Source organism: Rissa tridactyla, chromosome 4 (assembly GCF_028500815.1).
Source record: "Rissa tridactyla isolate bRisTri1 chromosome 4, bRisTri1.patW.cur.20221130, whole genome shotgun sequence".
Taxonomy (NCBI): Eukaryota; Metazoa; Chordata; class Aves; order Charadriiformes; family Laridae; genus Rissa; species Rissa tridactyla.
This window is the reverse complement of record NC_071469.1, coordinates 4,986,888-5,008,322: the sequence shown is the minus strand read 5'-3', so window position 1 is coordinate 5,008,322 and position 21,435 is coordinate 4,986,888. Positions and strand designations below refer to the sequence as shown.

The following is a 21,435-nucleotide window of genomic DNA, read 5'->3' as shown; positions in this document are numbered from 1 at the left end:
GCACAGACCCAGTATTTCTGCCTTCATGAACTTAAATATAGCTACTATGTTTATATGGCATTACTAAGGCATATATTACTTACGGATTCTTTTATAGACTCGTAAATTTTGCACTGAAATAAAACAGAATGCTCTGAATGCATTTTAATTGACTTGCAAATACAAAAAGCTGTCATCATATAATGCTTCTATATTATTATTAGCAGTTTTGAAGTCTGAAGATTATCTCCTCTGAAGTCAAATGAAGTAATGTTTAGTTTCAGGTCTTTTTAGATTTGCTCTTTGTTTGGATGCTAAGGTAAAAGAACGACCTAGTGATTGCTAATTTTAAAATTTTCTTTTCCTAAATATGCAGCTATTCCACTTAAGAAAGGTAAGCAGAAAGCACTGCGGTCACTGTCTCTGTACGATCATTAACTCTTATGGAGCCTTCATTAAAAAAAAAATAATAATAGTAATCACATTAATTCTTTTTCCAGCTTTGGATATTAAGTATATTTCAAGATTCAACATCTGTGATGTAATTTCAGGTGGTGAACACAAGAAAAACTGTATCACTAATAATTAGACCTGAATCAATTTTGATGCCTTTGGATAATCTCCAGATACCCCAGGCACATGACAAAAAGGAGGAAGGATCTTCAGGGCTGCTTTTACACATCGCTTTTACACATAGCACACCATAACATAAAAAAGAAAAAAAAAAAACCTCTCCTGCACTGCATATAGCAGCTTTCTTAGTACGCAGTCTTATTTGTTAGAAAAAAAAGCTTGTATTTTGCAGGCTACAGCTAAAGCTGTCTCTAGGCGTGAAAATTATCACCATCTTTGTGACAATGAGACGCAGCATGCGGAGGGCCATCCACAGCAGATACAAATGACTTTTTCTTCACTATTGATTTGGAGGATTCAACCGAGTATGTTTAAACATGAACTTTGCTTCCCGTGGAAAACCTTCTCCGAAAATTAATCCTTCACCCTCTACTTTAACTTTTGAAAGCTTGCAGACCTGATCTTAAATATTAGCCAAAAAGCAGCTCTGAGAATGGCAAAAAAAAAAAAAAAATGCAAAGGTGAATCCAAGCAAAATGCAGTAAGCAATATAATTTCTGTGTATTTTAGAGGGAGTAATTTGAATTTCATAAAACACTTCAGAAGTCAATGCTCAAACAACTACATTTAAATATTTGGTACAACCAGGTTCGTATTTTGGTGGTGATATTCTTACATCCGTGTTCTTACGCAAAGGTTTTTTACAACAGCATTAATAGAGGTAGCTAGATACGCGTGAAAGGAATCGACACCTAATTGCTCCTGGGTTTCCAAAGATTTTCCCTAATACGGGAAACAGATAAAGGATAAGACGTTGTTTATAGCGAATACCTGCCCGTACACAATCAATCCATGGCATGGTTTTATACATCCGTAGCTGCACGGCAGGGCTGTAGAACGCTACTGAGATATAATGCCGCTCTACAACACAAAGTCTTTTTTGATGTGCTCCAGTGCAGCTCCAGTGGAGTCACTGGAACGGTGCCTCCCAATTTCATCCGAAAACAGGGCTTGCATATTTGTACCTTAAATCAAGGAACTGGCTCGTTTACAGCATCTCAAACACATACCAACAGGCATGCACTGATGTCTTGTTGCTTCACTGCTGTCGTCTTAATTTGCATCTCAAATCTGTCAGCTTGCTTCTAACAATAGTTGTCCTAATTCCCATTAGCAAGCTTTCTGATTCCATCAATCTCCATTGGCCCATGCATGTGTTTTGTGGCATCCCAAGTACCAGATGGATGAGCCTCTGAAGGAACTAATGAAGGATCCAGGCCCAAGGGAAGAAGGAGAATATGTAGCTTTACATGGGCCCAATGGAGAAAATTATTTAGAACCTTCATTATCTGTGAATATTAGTGCAAACTGAGGGCATTAAAAAGGCTTTGTATAACTGAGCCTCTATTTGAGATTTGTCCTAATGATGACGTTCCTCAGTTGAAAACTCATTATGAAAGATTTCTTTTTTTTCTGCCACATGAAAATTAGAGCCTTCTCCTTTCCTAGCTGCGCATATGGGTTTTCCAAATCCAACTGGAAGCAGGAGGTTCAACACAGCAGACCAGTATCACTGTGAATTATGTTCAGATCAATCCCCAGAAGGTATCAGAAAGAGAGACACTGAAGGCTAACAGCATCCCAGCAGAAAAAAATCCCTCATCAGTTGCTTTTTTAACATTCAACTGTGCGGAGCGATATTGCTGCGTCAGGAGATCTTATCAGCAACATCAAATATTTTTCCACTATGCTTTTAGACAAGACTTTATTGAACTAATTAGCAAAGTCTCTGAAGGAAAATTATCTACATAATTCCATGCAGTTTGATGGATTTCTCCCACCCCCCGTGTTTACGTAGCAGATAAAGACTGAATTTCTGAACGAGCTGGTTGATATCTGGTACAAAAAGAGAAAGTCACTCACCTACAACCTGGATTATTTCAGCTAATAACACTCCATCAGTCACATCTTGCTGTAGATCCTTTATCAACCTCTTGTGACCAGATTTTGCTAGATAGTGATTAGCCCAATCCGTATAAATCTGTTCGGAGAAAGATAAACAAGAAGAATTTGTTAGTCATAACATCAACCTTAAAAATGAGAGCTCTTTGTTTCTCTCAGTATCCGAGGAGCTGATGAAGATCACTGCTTTTTTTGCTGTTTGAAACAAGCCAACGACATTAAAATTCAAGGCATTGTGCAGATCAAGCATTCGGCTTTTCCTATTCGGATATCTGACAGCAAAGCGCACAGAAAAGGACAGTAAACTCCTGAACGTGTAACAGCTTCAATGGATCATCTGGCAGTAAAACTACACGTCCACGGCAGTAACAAGTGTGTAGAAGAGATTTCAACTTCCACCCAAGTATTTTTTCTTTTTTTTTGCATTTTTCCTTTGACATTCCTTCTTTATATCTGTCACTGAGAGATTTTAAAGATTCTTTTCCAAGAACCACCTCTGGTAGATATTAGCCATATAGCAATTTCATTTTGAGGAAGCCCCTTTGTTATATTACCCGACAAGCCTTTAAGGGTCTTAAAAATCTACCAACAAGTTCTATCTCACAGGTTAAATAGGCCTATTAAATTGATTTTAATCTCTCATGCAACCTTCCAACTGTTGGGATTTATTTTAAAACTTATCTGAAAACTAAGCAAACAAAGCAGTCAAAATCTCTCTTTAATTTGCATTAAGTACTGCTCACCACATGCTAGCACAACTTATCCGAGATCACCACAAAACTTCTATTTTCACGCTAGGTTATCAAAAAGAAGGAAAAATACTTGATTGGGAATATCTGCTTATGAAGTAAATAACATTTCTTGTTCTTCGTATAGAACAAAATTTCAGGGAAGATTTTTTTTTTTTTATATATATATATGATCTATTTATATTCCAAAGAAATAAAGTAAAAACAACTAAATATCAAGATTTTACCTTTTAAATACCCAGATATATATGAAGGCTCAGCCCTACTCTCAAGAATGCCTAGCATATGAGAAATTCAGTCCCCTCAGTTCAGTCTAGGAGTAATCAGGGGGATAGTCAACGTTCTTTCCAGAGCGCGACCCATGCCAACCCTCCACAGTCCCTATAACCCACCACGTGCTGCGTTTTTTTTGTTTGTTTTTTAAATCAAACTTTTAAATTAAAGCGCCACGCTGGAGACAAATGCTTCGCACAAGCGCGTGAGACACTGACCTGGAGGGAAACGTCTACACAACAGTATCCAGTCCCTAGAAGTCCATGGAAGCCCTCCCCATGGGTTGCCCAAGAACTACACTTTTCCTTCACAGGTACTGAGAGATGGAAAGAGGAGAGGACAAGGAGAGGGGCCCCAGCCCTCAGGGCTGTGACCACTGGCCTATGAAGCTTCCTACCCTCAGCCTTAAGGAAGCAGATGGAAATGACCACCACTAAAATCAGATGGCGTCTGCTGGCAAAACGTCGTTGAAACAAAACATGGGTTTAAAGCCGCTGCCCTTCCACCGCTCTGCTCCTGAGCCATGTAACCTCCCCATATCATCATATATCCACGCAGATCCTTCAAATTACTGACTAATATCACCGAGCATAGCCATGGCTACTAATTCCAGAAGCATCTTCAGCATAGCACTGAAAATGCAAGGCTTATGTCCTTCTTCATGGGAACCAAAAGCCAACTGCCACATCTAAGAGTCAAGTCTTTGCCACACTGGATGGAGGAACCTGAAAATAATACAAGGATTGTAATTTCACGCTTCTCTTGCCCTTGCTGATTCAATGTTAATGTGATAAAATGAAGAACAGATATGTTGACTACAGTTATTTTGGTTACATTCAGTTATATTTCAGGGTTTTTGTCAACTTGTAAAACACTACTGGGGCAGCAATGAACAAATCACTCAAAATCTGAAACTTATGTCCCTATTTTCCATCATTTATCCTCTAATTTCATCTTCAGAGCAGCAGGATTTGCATTTCCTACGCCAACAGCATCACAGACTTCAACAGAAAAACCACGGTGGAACACCTCCGTGAAAAAGAAAAAAAAACAGAGCTGAAAATATCTCAATGCAAAATATCTCAATGAATTAAATGCTGAGTACACGAGTGATTTCCCTAGCTGACCGAAAAAAGAAAAGGGGAAAAAAAAAAAAACCTCCACACTTTGCACAAACGAGACATTGCGTTCCTTAGCTCATTTTACAAGAAAACATTTTCCATGACAGGAAAATATTTTTAAAGATCCAACGACTTCAAGGAACTAGGATTGACTTCACCTATTTTTCTGCCACGCGGTTTCAGCTTGCTTATCTACAAGTAAAGACAGGTCGAAAACTACTTATTTCACAAGCGCAAGGGTCGACGCGCACCCCTACGCCGTTACTGCGATTTAGCTGATGAGCAACTGATCCAACACAGTAAGTCAGTTTCTTTGAATGGGAAGGCCGTGATGAATGTCCCAGTTTATCACAGAAGGACCTTCAGCAAATACGGGATTATACTTCGACGCATCAGCCCCAGCCTGGCCCACGGCCATGATGCTGACCCATCATGCAATTAAAGAAGTGCTTGGATCAGCCCTAGAATTAAGACAGCACAGGAACAGAGAATGGGCAGAGCAGACCCCTCCTGGCAGAGCCTGAAATTACAGCATTAACAAGCCCTGCCGAGCTAGTTAGGGTTGACTTTCGAGTCACAGACCGGTGTGAGAATGCACGGCTGGCACTGCGGAACTTTTTTCGTTGCTGTTTCTTACTGAACTAATTCCTGCTGCATCCAGGAACACCAGACCTTGTATTCATACCCTGGAAATAAACACAACCGCGTCAAAGAAATCCCTAACTCCCTTAACAAACCCTCCTGGTAAAGGAGACAACTTCAAACACCCCCCACATACCAGCTGTCTGATTCACTGTCTCCAATAACACATGAAGAAACTCCTTCTTGGTAGCAAATTATTCTTGAAACCCCTGCTTTGCGTCCTGAAGTCTATGGCTGTGTTTGGTAGCCAAATTCCAAGCAGGGCTTTTATGCTCATGATAAAATATTCCATTAAATGCATCAATAATGCGTACCAGTATGGAGATAATATTTGTTTCCGGCGTATTTAAGGGTGTGGAATATAATTTCATGCAACTAGTTGATTAGGAAAGCCTTTTGCAGGAAAACACAAATATAATAAATCTGTGCTTCTCTTTTAAAAACCTTATTTTACCACGTTATTTTTCAATATGCATAACACGCAATTTATTATTTTATTTTTTTTTTTAAACTGACTGGGCTCTATATTTACAAGCTCTGAAGCATTCTTATGGATGCAGTATTACCCAGGCTTATTGTAGTAGCTCTTTATGGTCACTGCTCATTTTTATGGCATATATTAAGCTCATTACGGAAACGTTCCAGGATGTTTTCAAAACCTGTTTGTTGCAAGTCTTTGTAACATACTACACAAATACGATTCCTAATGTTTCTTTTCCTTTTCCATACAAACAAGTGGAAAAAAAAAATTTAAGCGTACAATGGTTGCTATTTCTAGACACATGAAAAACGTTTCAAAGCACATAGTGTTTTCAACTGTTCAAGACCAGGTAAATAATTGGGAAAACAATAATAAAAGAACTAGGAAAACGCTGCTGACAAAGTTTCCATTCATACGCGCCTCTCTCCGCACATGGATTTTAAGTGTTCCTCAGGTATTTTCAGCAAACATGGTACAAAAGTCACATGTTGGAATATTCACATGACAATAACCTGAGCAGTCGCCTAATTAAAAAATACAAAATCTTGCAATATGAAACATTTGACACACTGCAACCGAACAGATACTGCCATATCGTATGCACCAGAACGGGCTTTTCAGACTTTTCAGTGATTTCAGAGAGTATGAAAATCACTGGAGGCAGTTTCATTATTTTAGTTAACAAAACGCAGCGAACAACATGATTTGGGCATTACCACCAGCAGCAGGTCTTTGTGCCTGAGACCAGGTAGTTTAATATTTAACGCAGGTCTACGTTCTGGCTTTTGTTAAAGGTAGACCCAGCTGTTTGGCAGATTTTTTTTTCCACCCTCTATACGATCTTAGGAATCCAATTAGCTGGAAACAAATGAAAAACAAATGTGAAAGATTTTTCCTGCCTTCCCCGCCCCCCCCCCCCCCAGTCCATCAGGTTTGAATTAAGTGTGTTACAGGTAAATATTGATTTTGGAAATACTCAGCACGTTATGAGTCACAGCTAAAATGCTATTGCACAAAGTAGCAAGGTTTTTGAGCAAAACACCCAAATTATAAAGCTTTTGAAAGTTGTCTGTGAAGAAAAAGGCCTGAGGATGAGTACGTCTCCCATCAGCAAGAACACTGCGTTTTGAAATTCAGCGGGTTTCTCCCCCTTCCCCTTTCCTTAGCCTTATCCCTTTCCAGCTAGGAGACCTCTGCGCTTTCTTGTCACTTCAAGCCTCAATTAACGTTTCTGACCGCGCTAAGAGACCATGTTGTCACCCCCAGAGCACACCTCGGACCACCTACACCTTATTTCCATATTGAATCAGCAGAAAAGGTGCTGATGCAGAATCAAGACCACTCAGGTACCACCAAGCACTTGGGAAGGGCTGGGGAACACACTGACCAGTACAAAGCAAAAGCCCTGAAGCTTCTATCCCCTTAAAAGTAATTCATACAGTCTTTTTAACCTTGGAAAAATCAACCAAAAAGCCAAATAAACTCGAGCTTGCCTAGCTAGCCATAACAGTCTGAAGTTGGCATCTCAAACCGCGTTCTTCCTTTCTCCAGGTACCATTCTGGAGGCAATAGGCTGATACCTGGCTGCTCAGACATGCTGATGGGCAGGTTCAACTTGATCTGCTGGCCCAACACAGCATCGTAGGACTATATTCCTCTGCTCCCATAGTCAGTCAAACCCAGGAAACCAAACGTGAATAAAGTCATGAGAGCAACGCATCCAGGAAGACCCTTTAGAGATCATAAAGGATACCCAGTACACCCATAGAGCTGCAATTAGATTAAGGTGCCAGGTATTATCATGTACTCCAGGGTCTCCTTTAAACAGAATTTAGATCCAAATGGGAATGCAAAACCTACCCAATGGTTTTTCTCTCCTCATTGGCATTTTAAAATGCGTTCATTATGAAAAGGAAAGGGTTCACACAAAACTACTTGAAAAGAATTTCCCTCTTCTATGCAAGTTAGCAGAAAATATGCCTGAACCCTATCCTTGTCACTCATTTCCACAAAAAAACCCCAAAACAAACCTAATTAGAGTAAATGCCCAAGTATGTTTTCAAACCTTTCTTTTCCTCCCCCGCCATGTCAGTTCCTAACTAATCAGACTCTGATTGTTTTCTTCCGATAATTATCCTGAATCAGGCTCTCGTGAATTTTCTAACAGCTGAAGAGTATCTTTTTGACATCATGTAGCATAATTAGAGCAGAGGAAGGCTTTTTCCATGATTGAATAGCAGGGTTAGTCACACGGATGAACTCCGCCAGAACACCCGTTACAATGCAATGCCTGTGCTGCTGCGAACCAAACCACGCTGCCTACTGAAGGTCACCGGCAAAAAATACCCACCCAGAAACCTAAAAATAGACAAAACGTATTGATTTGATCCTAACGGGAATGCCCACAGTTCTTACAATGCTATGTGGGGGGCAAGAAAGCCCATCAGATACTCACTGCTGTCTCATATAAGGGGGTTTACCCAGGCAGACTCATGAAACCACAATTTGTGACTGGTAGCATTAATTGCAGTCTCATGCTGATCCACCCTGCGCTCCAATACAATGATCTTATTAATAGGTACCACACTGCAAAGCGCAGAGGTGAATAGCTAAAAGCCAAAGGCTTAGCTGAAAAACTCCTCCCTCGGAAGCACCTCTGCCTCCAAGGGAGCACCCCGAGGATAACAGCTATTTTGAAAGCGCGTAGATTACGGCCCTGACAATAACACGGCTGATATTTTGCCGAGTGACTGGCAAAAGGACAGCTAAACAGCATATGGTTTAAAAAAAAAAAAAAAAATTACCAAGTTTTAACAGCACTTCTCACAGACCTTTTTTTAATCAGAGATTTCTTAAAATTTATGGCCTTACTTGCCCGCACGCACTTCTGAAATCCTGTAGGAAGTCTGTACCTGTACATCCGTACCACGACACAAATCCCACTAAAAGGACAGTACTGGCTCTGCTAGACCCAGTAAAGCTTTGCGCTGCTACCCAAGACTGGGTTTTTTTTTCCCCACGTAAGTTCTTGCAAGAGGTAAAAAGAGGCTAAAAAAGCAGGGCACAGAGTAGAGAATGTGTCCCCACATTCCTCCGTGGTAAATAACAGGTATCAGCGGGCTTCGAGGACAGAGTTTGTCTCTGCTCCTTTTCTGTAAGAATAATGCTAAAGGTACATGGAGAGTAGAATATGAAGTAAAAATAAAAATACGCTGTCCTTAGGCACGCCCACGAGTCCTCAGTGATCCCCAGCTCAGAGGGTGAGGTGGACATTCGGGGTGGACTGTTAAGGTGGTCAAGCTGGTGTGGACACATCAGCCTTGGGTCACATCTGTCTCCTCTCAGAGATATTGGAAGCACCTTGAAAGCAAGGATGGGAGCCTGGGGACTTGTTTACTCCACCCTACCAGCACCTTGGCACCAGGACTAGCAAAAAGGGAGAAACCACCAGAAACTCCACGTTTGTGGTGATGACGGGACGGATTGCAGGTGGGCTCCTTCTGATAGGCAGGTAAGAAGGTAAAATGACCTTCCTGAAATGAATGCATACATTTGCAAACCCCCCCCAAAACAGTTGTCACAATAATTTGCTACTAATTAGTATTTAATATGATACCAGTAAAATACTATCAATTATGTAAAGTGCTGGAATTTTCCAAGTATCCTCCACTATTGCAGCTGCAACAAACTGAGGTCTTGGTTGCCACTTCTCTGGGGAGCCAGAGGTAACTCTGCTTTTTTAATTATTTATTAAGTGGAACTCAATGAAATGATTTATTCTACTCACGTGTGCAAGCGCTTGTTGGAACAGCTTTAAATTATTAGTCAGTTGGTGGGAGGTATTCCGCTGAATATTACATTTTACTGGACACTTCCGTCCATTAACTACCCTTTGGAAGTTAAATAGAGAAATGGGTAATTTAAACAAATACCACCGGGACTATTTATTTCTCTCTCTTTAAAGCCTTATTCGCGGCTGGGGAGAGCTATTCTCATGCAGATGACCGCTATTCAAGAGCGACGGGCTGACTCGCAGCACACACGGCCAAACATGGGTGTAGGTTCTCGCACCCCTGCAAGCCTTCCCAGCAGCAGAACGAGACGATCTTGAAGGTCCCTTCCAACCCCAACCATTCTCTAACAGAGCCTGAGACTGTCCACGCTGCCCCGACTCTGCGTCAAGCAAATCTTTGGTGGGTGCTAAACAAGTAACAGGCTTTCAAACGCCTAACCGTCACCTTTCCTACCCTAACCCTGCTGAATATTTTACTCCGCTTCATACGAAAGAGGAGAAAAGAGAATTTTTTTTTTTTTTTTTTTCTCCCCAATTGCATGGTTTCTGAACCCCGTTACTGACAGGCGCTGCCTATACAGAGGGATAAATATTTCATCGCAAAGCAACATTTTCCTACGTACCAGCTAGAAGGTGAAGCAAGGCCAGCAATTGTGCTGGTGGCCGGCAAGCTCTGCTCTCCACACTCCCATTATACACTTTTCCCCAGATACAAATCCCCGTCAAGCTGGAACCACACACTATGCCAAGCAGGTGGCCGCTCTCTTATTCCCCCTTGCAAAATGTTTTAAATCCTGAATAGAAATGAGATGACATTCACACCTGCATCAATTTCTTTGCATATCCAAAACTGAAATAGAGTTTAGTTTGCTGAGTTGATCAGCAAAACCCATTCCAAGTCCTGTTTGGCCACGGTGAATCAAGTGATTTGATTTCACGCCAACAGACTATAAGTGACCTCAGAGAACAAGAGAAGCAAATGAACTATTTTTTATAGCGTTTTCTAAAAAGGCACCTAAAGCGCACAACAAAACATTTTCCAATCTCACAGTTCTCATACATGAAATACACCCATTTACATCTACTACCACACACGAATAGCAACAGAAAAGGGCTTATCTGAAAAGGTGACACGTTTCTACTCCGAAGAGAAACGACAGAAAATCTTAAGGAGTTGCAGAAGAAAGGGAAAAAAAAAAAGTAAGAAAAGAAAAAAAAAAATCACTTCTGAGGCTGACGTTAGTTACTGTTCAGCAGCGCCGCTGCCATTATCAAGGAGCCGAAAGCTGCTTACTGTTTTGTAATGGTCAAAGGAAAATTTACTTCTCCCACGAGCAGGGACCTGAAAGTTGGTACTACTTATTGGCATATTTAACATGAACTTATGCTGCTCGAGACCAGCTTGCTCTTCCTTCCCGAGGCATCTACAAGTTAAAGATGATATATACGCTGGCATGTGAAGCCTGGGCAGTTAATTTTAGCTGAAGTCACGCATGCACGGTGCTCAGATTTCTTACGCTGTCACATATTACAGCTCCCACCCCTCCTGCAACTCTTCCCTTACATGCCCACTGCTCACTGCTCTTACTGCTGTCTCCAACACAGTTTCGGTGTTTGACATCCATTTCAAACAAGATCAATATAGTCTTATATGCACTGAACAACTCATGGACTCATAGAACAGTCAGAGTTGGACGGGACCTTAAAGATCATCTAGTTCCAACCCCCCTGCCATGAAGCTATTCACAGCAAGCATAAAGTCTGTCTGGTCCTTTGTGTTAGATGTCAGGTCAGTAGGTCAAGGGAGGTGATTCTGTCCCTCTACTCTGCTCTGGTGAGACCCCACCTGCAGTACTGCGTCCAGCTCTGGAGCCCCCAACACAAGAAGGACATGGACCTGTTGGAGTGAGTCCAGAGGAGGCCACAAAGATGACCAGAGGGCTGGAGCCCCTCTGCTGTAAGGACAGGCTGAGAGAGTTGGGGCTTTCGGCCTGGAGAAGAGAAGGCTCCAGGGAGACCTTAGAGCCCCTTCCAGTACCTGAAGGGGGCCTACAGGGAGGATGGGGATGGACTCTTTATCAGGGAGTGGAGCGATAGGACGAGGAGGTAGATTTAGACTACACATAAAGAAGACATTTTTTACACTGAGGGTGGTGAAACACTGGCCCAGGTTGCCCAGAGAGGTGGTAGACTCCCCATCCCTGGGAACATTCAAGGTCAGGTTGGTCGGGGCTCTGAGCAACCTGATCTAGTTGAAGGTGTCCCTGCTCATTGCAGGAAGTTGGACTTGCCAACCTTTAGAAGTCCCTTCCAACCCAAACTATGCTATGACTCTATGCTGTAGCTATTAATAGAAGACTACTAAAAATTCATTGTGGTTTTTTGTTTGTTGTTGTTTCAGATTTTTTACACATTCAGAAGACCACCTACCCGCCACAGAGACAACCCCCTGCATCTGAGTGCTCCCAGTGTCTGTGAAGACTTACACTCTGAACACAAATCCAAAATTTTGCATGCCACCCCTATACTTGTAACAGGCCAAACAAAAACCCAGATATATACTTTTTATGAAACGTGGAGCATTCACAATATTGGCTCAAACATTTGAAGGCTGTATGTGTCACAAATGGAAGCTAAAAAGCATGATGCTGAACTAGACCTAAAGAGGATACCTGCATAACCTGCCCTGAGCAAGGCTTAGTACAGATGGCAATGGGCGCCTGTCCTCTGGCAGGACCCCACCACATGCAAGTCACCCCAGATCCCACAGTCTGACCACGTTGCTGGCACTCCTTAAAAATACAGAGAACTGGCCCTTGTGAATGGCTTTGCTTGATTTTTTTCTATTAAAGAAAATAACCTTGTCTATGTTGACAAGGTGAGAAGCGATGACTGCTTCACCTCCCCTCTTGCCAAGTGAAGGGACAGATGTCTGACATTTGAACTGTTTATTTTTCAAAAGGCACACTTCTGGCAAAGTAAAATCTATATGGGTCTTTTAACCACTCCATGAAAAGTAAATAAGTCGGTAGCCACGCTGTCTCCACGTCAGCTCTGCCCTCCAGCAAAGCCCACTCACCGCCAGCCAAGGTGTGGGTGTGTTTTGGGGAGGTGGGGGACGAAGAGGGCTTTGATGGAGTTTGAGGAGAACATAATGTACTACCCAAGACATGAAGTAGCTGCTTTATCTACACAGCATCAGGTGCCGGGCCTCTGATGTGCCCAGGAACACCCGACTGCGCCGCGAGCAAGAACTCTGCTAATGCAAAGACAGACTCTGATGAACTAGAAAGACAGGGGACAGTTTGCACGTGGTCCCCCCAGAAACCCTGACCATCAAGGAAGGGAGAGAGATCTAACTTCAGGCAGCTACAGTATCAAATATAGCTTTCTGCTATGAGCATCCAATACTCAACGTGGCCAGTTCCCAAAACTCAGTGTACTTTCGGCACACGTGGCTTGTGACGGCAAATAAGTCTTCTGAACTTTTCTAATGAAGACAGACTCGTTTTCTCTATTTGGAAAAGGCGTAAAGGATGGTTCCAAACAACTGCTCTAATTTCATTGGTATTTTTCACCTGGGGGCACAAATCTGTACGGCTTCGGTATCATCTCCTCTGGGCAGCCAGCCACCGCCACAGGCAGGATCAAACAAACCCTCACTGCTGTATTGGACTCTGAGGAAAAAAGGGCAAGGAAAATACCCCAAGAGATAATAACAATCTGAAGAGGGCTGGAAATGAAACCTGACTTGCCATGTAGCATCTTAAGCACAAACTCATTCCTCTATTCCATTTTCTCTTGATTGCTTAGAGGATTAATTCACCAAAACAGCATTCACAGTTGGGAAGCAATTCCAAATGAAAGTAAAATTGGTCTCAAAGGCGCATGACTTTGAACCATTTCAATTCCTATCGATGTGTGAAGATGAAAGTTATCTGATCCAAACAGTGAGGCCAGAAACGTTACAAAGGCCTTTCTTAATTTTTAACAAAAGCAATTCGCTGTGAGGATTAGGGAATTACAGAAATTGGCCTTTGTCTCGCCCAAGAGACCAAATCCTACCCCTCTGTTAGCCAAGAAGGACAAGACAGCATTCCCTTTGGGTCCACTTAGTGCTTGATTGAAAAAAACCGAGCCTTCAAACCCAGGGGCTGGGTAGGTTCAGTCCATACCAACACTGTGAAGTCACCAGCAAACTATCCTCTGCTCCTGCGAACAGGATGTCTAGTGCCACTCAAAAAACAATGAATCATCTGCACTGCCCTTCTCACTCGGTAAAATGTAATTTAGTTCAGCGTCCAAGACTTTTCACAAGAGGCAACGCTTCTGAAGTTGCCAAAAGGTGGTGAGAAGTAGCGCTCTCTAACACAGGGGAGGACATAAAGCAAGATGCAACCAAGACATGGACGAAAAATCAGTGCAACTGAGTTAGGAACCTGTAACGCAAGACGAATGCAAAATCTGGAGCCAGAAGGAACAAAAGAAGGAGAAAACAGGACTCAAGCTTGAGGAAGCACTTGAGCACGCGCTTGCTTCAAGCACACACTCAAATCTCAACTATTTAGCACACATTTAACTCTTCTGAACCGGAATGCTGTACTGAAGTTGGTCGTTAGAGAATTACATATTAATTCCATTATTTCTAAAGATCATTGACGGTAAGAGCAAGAATGAGAAGGGGCCAAATCTGAAAAGTTTTTGAATATCCTACCCATGCTTCTATTTCTAATGCTCTTCTAATGCTCCTGCTCTGGGGCACTGTCAGAAACGGGACAGTTGGCTAGACAAATCTTAGGTGTGACCTACTTTTGAGAGACCTATTTTTATTTTAAGCTGCATTTTTAAGATAGTGAAAAATACTTTGTGACAGCTGAGCATTAATTTGCGTGGCAAAGACTCGACCCCAAAGACGCAGAAAAAGCCTGGGAGTCTCAGAAGGGTTCAGCATCTCAATTAGAGGCAGATTATCACAAGAACTCAACTTCAACACAGCCCTCAAAATAAACAGACAAATTTTCAGACTCTTTCTAAAAAAACCTAAAAAAGCACTAGATTTCCAGCACTTTAAAATCTGATCTTCACTTTTGGATGCGGAAGAGGGGAAAAAAGGAATATGTTTGCAGACAGATGGGGACACGCAGCCCACACAGGTGTCCGACCCTAAATGTTTTCCTAATAAGATCTTGCATTTGAAAATTCTAACAACCGTTTATCCATAGGTGGCAGCATTTCTGGTTTTGTTACGTCACGTGCTATATTCCTAGCCGTACCAGAAATCAGGCGACGGCAGAAAGCTTTCTGCATACCCTGGGATCACCAGGGGTTTGCCATATTTCACACAAAATAATAAGGTGGTCTCCATCACTTGTTCCTGTTAAACGGTTACCACGGCATCCAAGTTCTGGGTTGGTTTTTTTTTTTCCAAGACAAAAAAAAAAAAAATTAAAGTGCTGAATTAATTTCCACAAACATAACAAACTTAACGTAGTCATCTTGCAGTTGGCCATCTGTTTCACAGATACAAATCTAACTGAATCTTCTCCTGACTGATGACTTTCTAAATTAAATTGCCTACGCTGACCCTGCTTTCAGCTTGGTTCCTCCAGCTTCCGCTTAAAGGGTTTGGAGCGTTCTCTGTATAATGATCTATATGCCAATTATATAGTTAGAAGACAGTTGGTAAGGGTTAAAGCCGCACATTTGGCACCAGATCTGACTCAAACGTGCAGAGAAGGGCAGCATCCCCATTTTGTCCCCATCTACGGTGCGGACCAAGGCAATCTAGGAAAAAGAAGTACTAAAGTAGAGAGGTTATAGTGAAAACTCCCTAGTTCCCCTTTCTCCACTATAGCCTGTGTCACAAAACCAGCTTTTCAGCCAAATGTATTTGTATATTTGTGAAGAATTTAAGAAATACCCCTCCTAAAGGGAAACAGCTCGCCTCTGTAAGTAATGAGAGTTCACGGCTATTTAAAAGGATGAGTATTTTTATCCCTAAAGGCCATTTACAGACATGCTGGCCAAGAACCCAGTTACCAATTTACTGTCTTTGGGATGAAGAACAACCTTCTGCATGATACGAGAGGAAAATTCTGCTTCTTCATTCCCCGCTGACCTTCTGCATCGTTGGGGAAGGAGGGAGGGGGGAGGTTCGCTGCCATCAAAGGCACTGCTGGAGGCGGGATGCTGGACTCATAGGCTCAGTAGACCATCGGCCAGATCCGCGATGGCAAATCTGATGCTCCTAATTAGAGAGGTTCACTGAAGTGACACCAGCCTATGCTTTCATTAATCCGGCGATTAAAATCAATGCTGTAGGGTTTTACTAAAATTCCCGATAGCGAACCTCTAACATAGCCTTCTACAAAAGGGGAAAAAAAAAAAAAATCCAGTAAAGTAAAATTTATAGCAGGCTACTGATTAATAATTTAAAACAATATTTTATGGCTGACCAGGAAATGAAAGTACAGGCACAAGTCCCACAAGCGTAGGAGGTTGAGGCATCTCTTCTTGAGAGCTTCCTTGCACAGCTCGCGGCCACTTAAAGGCCTTCTGCACCTTCCTGAAAAAATCACTCAAGCAAAAGGAAATGATTTTTGCACTGCTTCTGAAGCTTTCTTCAGAAATATATATAGAATGCCCCTTTAATAGTACTGTCACCAGGCAGATCAATTGTAGATTTCATCTATTTTCAACACAAAGGATTTTTAACATAAAGATATTTAATGAGAATTGCTAAGTCTTCAACAGCATGACCTACCAGGCTAAGACTTTATTATTTCAGTTCCTTATCATCTCTGTCGATACATACCTTTTCAAAATGTGGATGGTTGAAATATTTCTATTATTATTAATACTCTTTTAACAAGTATATGGCAGCAAGGAGCTTGATCAAAAGACCTGCAAGCTCTGGAAAATTCAGGAAGCACAAGGCAAGGACAGACGACTACGCTCGCAGGGGCCTCCATCACTCAAATCCCTGTGTAATTCACGCACACCTACATAATCCCTTCCGCAGTTTGAGATCCTGCATTTAGTTTCCCACGTTAAATCCTGCTTCGGCCTGAACACCGACACCTAGGAAAGTGTTACTCCAGCAAGCTTATGTTCTTAAAGCTAGCTGACCCGACAGGTTTAATGAGAAGAAAAATAACACAGAATTTAGAGGGAAATCCTGTAACTAGTCCATCGTGCTCATTCTACTGGGGGTCCATAGATACTAAACATTTGACTTTTTTTTTTATTTTATTTTAAAAACTTTGTAAACTCCTAGTTTTCCTTCAGACAAGAACAGTCACTTTGATCCACGCTATAGATATGGTCAAATGTTCGCACGGGATGGAGGTGAAAGCACACCTATGTATGAAACTGAGTATGCCTTAAAGTAACATCAGATAAGAATATTGGCTTAGCTGCAGATAAAATCAGAGCAATTTACTGGTAATCATTCGGGAGGACAGAGCCTGCCCCATAGAACGAAGGCTTATGGACGTCAGCAAAATCAGGGTTTTTTTTTGCCTGGAGCAAGGTTGGAGGAATGTAGAACAAAGAGCATGCGGCTAGGTTTAAAAAAAAAAAAAAAAAAAAAAAAAAGAAGAAGAAAGGAAGAAAAAAAGGATGTATGCATGCATATATCCTAAAATCTTAATTCAGAAATTAACCACAGAGGTACCAATATTGGGGGGGAAGCTATCAGGATTGGTTGCCTATTTTCCTGCTAATATTTATAGCATTACTTTCTCCAGTTCTGTGTCATCTACAGTTCAACCCGAGTAATCTCAAAGCTTTAGAAATAGGAAAGGAAAAAAAAAAAAAAAGAAAAAAAGAAAGATTTGCAATAGCTGTCGTAGCAGCACAATGTTGAGATTTTAGGTTACAGGCCATTTTTTTCAAAAGGCAGGCTGAGAGCATTGTCTAAAACTTGGAATTGTAGCAAATCAATTAAAGGACAGGCAGATGGCCGAGTTGTGAATGAAATCTAAAATTACTATTAAAGCATCCTAAAAGAAAAAGGCAGGTTGTTTAGCTTTTTTTTTTAAATACAGTGGCAACTCTACCACAGAACTCCCCGGTACTCTCATTTTTGCAGTGTTAACGCCTTTGACCACGTGTTTATTCCAAGGGGTTTTTTTGGTGCAATCTCTTAATCACTAGGATGCTACGGATTATCCATTTTTACCTCTAGAAATAACTTCCTAGATATCTCTTGCAGGTTTTCTCCTGAGCTGTCGCTTGGATTCTTGAAGAGCAAGACTACTTGGCATTAGATTTCCACTCGTGACTGCATTTACCACTGTAACACGTACGGCGGCCTCAGCAAAAGGACAAAGACATTTCAAAGAACATAAGCCGGGGACACCCTGTGAGAATCAGGATGGATTCAGGCAACTGACAATTAGTGTGCGGTTCTGGGCCAGCTCCATTGCAGCTCGGACACGGACATCGTTTTAAGGACCTCCCCGAGGTGAGTGACATTTATAGGCATGCATTAAAGGAGCGCGCGCTTGTCCCTATCAGAGAGATTCTGACACAAAGAGCAATAAAAAAAAAAAATAAAAAAAATCCCACTGAACTATATAAGAGCTGACAAAGGCAGCAGCTGCTCTGCTCCACGGGGCAAATTTATATTTAGAGTAGGAGTTGGGAAAAATGGATCCTTGCAGAAATTAATTTCAGTTCACCCACTCTGGCTCCAATGCTATCTAGGGGACCCAAAGATTCTAGAAGTAACTGTAAGCAAATCAAAGCACAGTCTCATTTTTAAAATGTGAGAAGAATCTAGATTCAACAGCATTCTCACTGATTTCTTTTACATCCCCTGAAAAATAGATTGGATAAACTTTTTTTTTCCTTAAAGTTACATTATAAGGAATCTTCAAGCTTCAGACCATGAGGTCATCATGAAGTGACCACCGCCATGGAAAAAAAAATAAAATAAAAATCTGCTTTAATTAAGAAAGTAACTCAAAACACATCAACATCTTATCAGCTTTCACAATAATTCCATTTCAGATATAAAGCAGCAAATCTATACAGGTTGTATGTTAAGTGCTCCCAAAACTTAATTAAACCAGAAGAAACTAACTTTTCCCACCGTACACTGTCAAGAATACCAATAAGCTGGTACAGCAGTGCCTACAAAAGAAACAGATTTTCTAGTGATATGCGCACTGTTCAGAAGTTCCTAGAGGGTTTGAAGGGTGGACGCACGTTTTGGCGTACGGCACAAGTCCTCAAACCTCATTCGATCAGTGCGTAAGGCAAAACTCTACTACTGTTACAACACAGATGACCTAAGAAATGGTTATTGAATATGAACTATCTCAGGCAATAACTCGTAAGAACTGGGATCGCTTTCAAATCCAGCCATCGTAGATGTTGCGATTGTAGCCAGAAAACGAAAAAAAAAACCCCAAGAGTGTCTGTGGTATAAAACACGGCATGGAACGGTGCTGGTGCTTGGTACCTGAGATGGGACGTAGCCTGGTTCCATTGACTCATTAGCTAATAAAGCCAAGCCCCGGTCCGAAGGAGAAGTTATTAGCACTTGCCTGTTGTACGAGGGGCGAGGTCTGTGCAGTTTTATACCCTGATATTTGTCCAGTGTTTTGCCAACCAATAATGCAGAAAATAAGCTCTTAGCAATACAATTCAGAAGGAAACATGCACATATGACATAACCGTGTTTGTCCCATCTGTTCCTGTATTTCTACATTATCGATTTTTCCTTTTTTTAGTATAACAAGTGGTAAACAGCACATTAAAGTACTCTGACAATCTAAACGAGTTAGCCTTTGTAGTGTGTTTTAACACTCATGCCTATTCGGTATGATCCTTTACACTTTCTCTTTATAAACCATGACGCGGCAGCGCTCGGGTAAGGGATAAGGATAAATAAGGGAGGGCTTTGCAAACGCTTCTGGGACACCTGCTTCACGCTGCTGACGTTTTATTTTCCCAGCTCTCTGCAGATGCTTGTCTCAAAAAAGCAAATAACCCCAAGATCAGATTAGCAGACTGATACTTCCATGGGCGCAGGGAAGACTGACAGACCTCGTAAAAGTACTTACTAGCCCTGGGACCAGCCTCCACCCCCACAGAAGGATTAAACGCAATTAGCATCAGTTGTGCCTAACCAGTAAAGCAGATGTCTAACGAAGTAATAAACCTATAACTTTTACATGGGGTTAAAAAGGACCCTCTCCTTTCCAATATTTAGCAAATGATCCATCGGCCCCCAAATGCGTTGCATATTGCTTTATGCTGTCTTGAGACCCCCTTATTCTCTAATCAGTCAATTCATCAGCAATCGCTTGTCAGCAAAAAAAAAAAAAAAACAAACCACAACCACACAACAAAAAAAGCTTGTTGAGCAAATGTCAGAGAACATTAAATTAACCAGTCGAAGATCAGCAATGAACAGCTGACACCAGACTGAACCCAACACATGGCCCCATTCACATTATTGTTAAACACACGTAGCCAATCCCCCAATCGCTCTACTTTCAAAATTACATTAAGGGGTCTTTATTTTATGAAACAAAAAAATTTGCTTGAGAACAGACAGTAAGCCTAATATTAAGTACTACCATAAAAAAAATAAGCTATTGCTTTTCTGTAGTTTGGATTCAAGGTACTGTTTTACCTCTGAGTACAAACTACATTTATTAAGCATTTTCTCTTTAGTTCAAAGTGACCCTGAATATATTTCTATATATTTCTACTTGTGCAGAAAAGGTATAATCTTACAGGAAAGCCTACCAAGTACCCTCTCAAGTCTGTATTAAGTTTCCTGCCTGCTTTGTGGAGTCAGGTTGGTGCCCTTGATGAGGAAATAAGTCGTGTACAGTGGTACAGTGTCATCCTCTCCCTAATTGCAGTCTTCAAAACAGATTATTTATATATGCGTCTAAAAAACAACAAACGAAGGCACCATCTTAAACAGATCTTCTAATGTTGAAGTGGCCGTGGTTCCTCACCCGAGGAGCTTCAGTTTAAAATCCCTAAATGGCTGAGAGCCACAACATACACACACACCTCAGACCCTGGAGAGCCCGAGGGAGGGTGTGATCTCAGGTGCAAGATAACAACAACTCTTCTAAGGTCCCATGACTCTCATGTGAAAATTAGCTGGGCTTAGCAGTACAGGTGGGTCCCAAAACGACCTAACGATGCCAGGCTTAAAAGCATCTTTAAGCTTGCTTCTCCCAAAACAAAGACTTCAGGTTGTCCCATCAACACCCATGTCAACATATGCCTCCCCCAAGTGCACGTGCGTTCTTTGGCCTTGTCGTGGACCTCAGTGGAAACAGGATTGAGCTCAGCAACTGATGACTCCAGAGCAGAAGAATGGAGTACCATGCCATAGAAATGCATTAAAGAAAGCAAGAAGCCTGATGGCTTTCTCTCCTGGCAGCAAAGGCCATTCAGTGCTGTAGCTGTTAATCAGTTAACGACAGGCTATCTGAGGACAAGCAAATATACTTGCAGGTAGATCTGCGTCCTAATTACATACATTCATTCTCTCTCAACAAAGGAAAAAGCCAACCAGGCAATATTTTCAATATTTTAAACACAGCTTGTTGAAACGACAGGGAAAGAACCATGCATGAGACTAAGCTGGCCAGAATGGAGGGTGTGTGTTCTCCTCTTATTCCTTAAAAATGAAGTTTTCAGCCCTGAGTAAATCTCTACATCTCTACGCCTGTCACCCCTCTCCCTCCTTGTCTGTCTTATTTAGATAAAACTTCTGAGACATATTCTACACGCCTCCAGGACGAGAGCTGACACTTTATGTTTCAATAGCACTTCAAACAACAAGGCTGCGATCTCAGTGAAAGAACCTAGGCAATCTCAAGA

General features: G+C 41.7%; 1 protein-coding gene across 6 annotated transcripts in view; it reads right to left on the bottom strand.

Moving 5' to 3' along the window:
- NAV2 (neuron navigator 2) overlaps window positions 1-21,435 on the bottom strand; it is a 434,285-nt gene that overhangs the window by 166,892 nt on the left and 245,958 nt on the right. For 5 of the 6 annotated variants that reach the window (XM_054197531.1, XM_054197526.1, XM_054197527.1 and 2 more), the window contains exon 2: window positions 2,476-2,593. In XM_054197531.1, the coding sequence (XP_054053506.1) occupies window positions 2,476-2,593 (118 nt within the window). Of the gene's footprint in view, window positions 1-2,475; window positions 2,594-10,867; window positions 10,987-21,435 lie in introns of those variants that run through there. The other variant, XM_054197530.1, reaches the window with a different exon arrangement.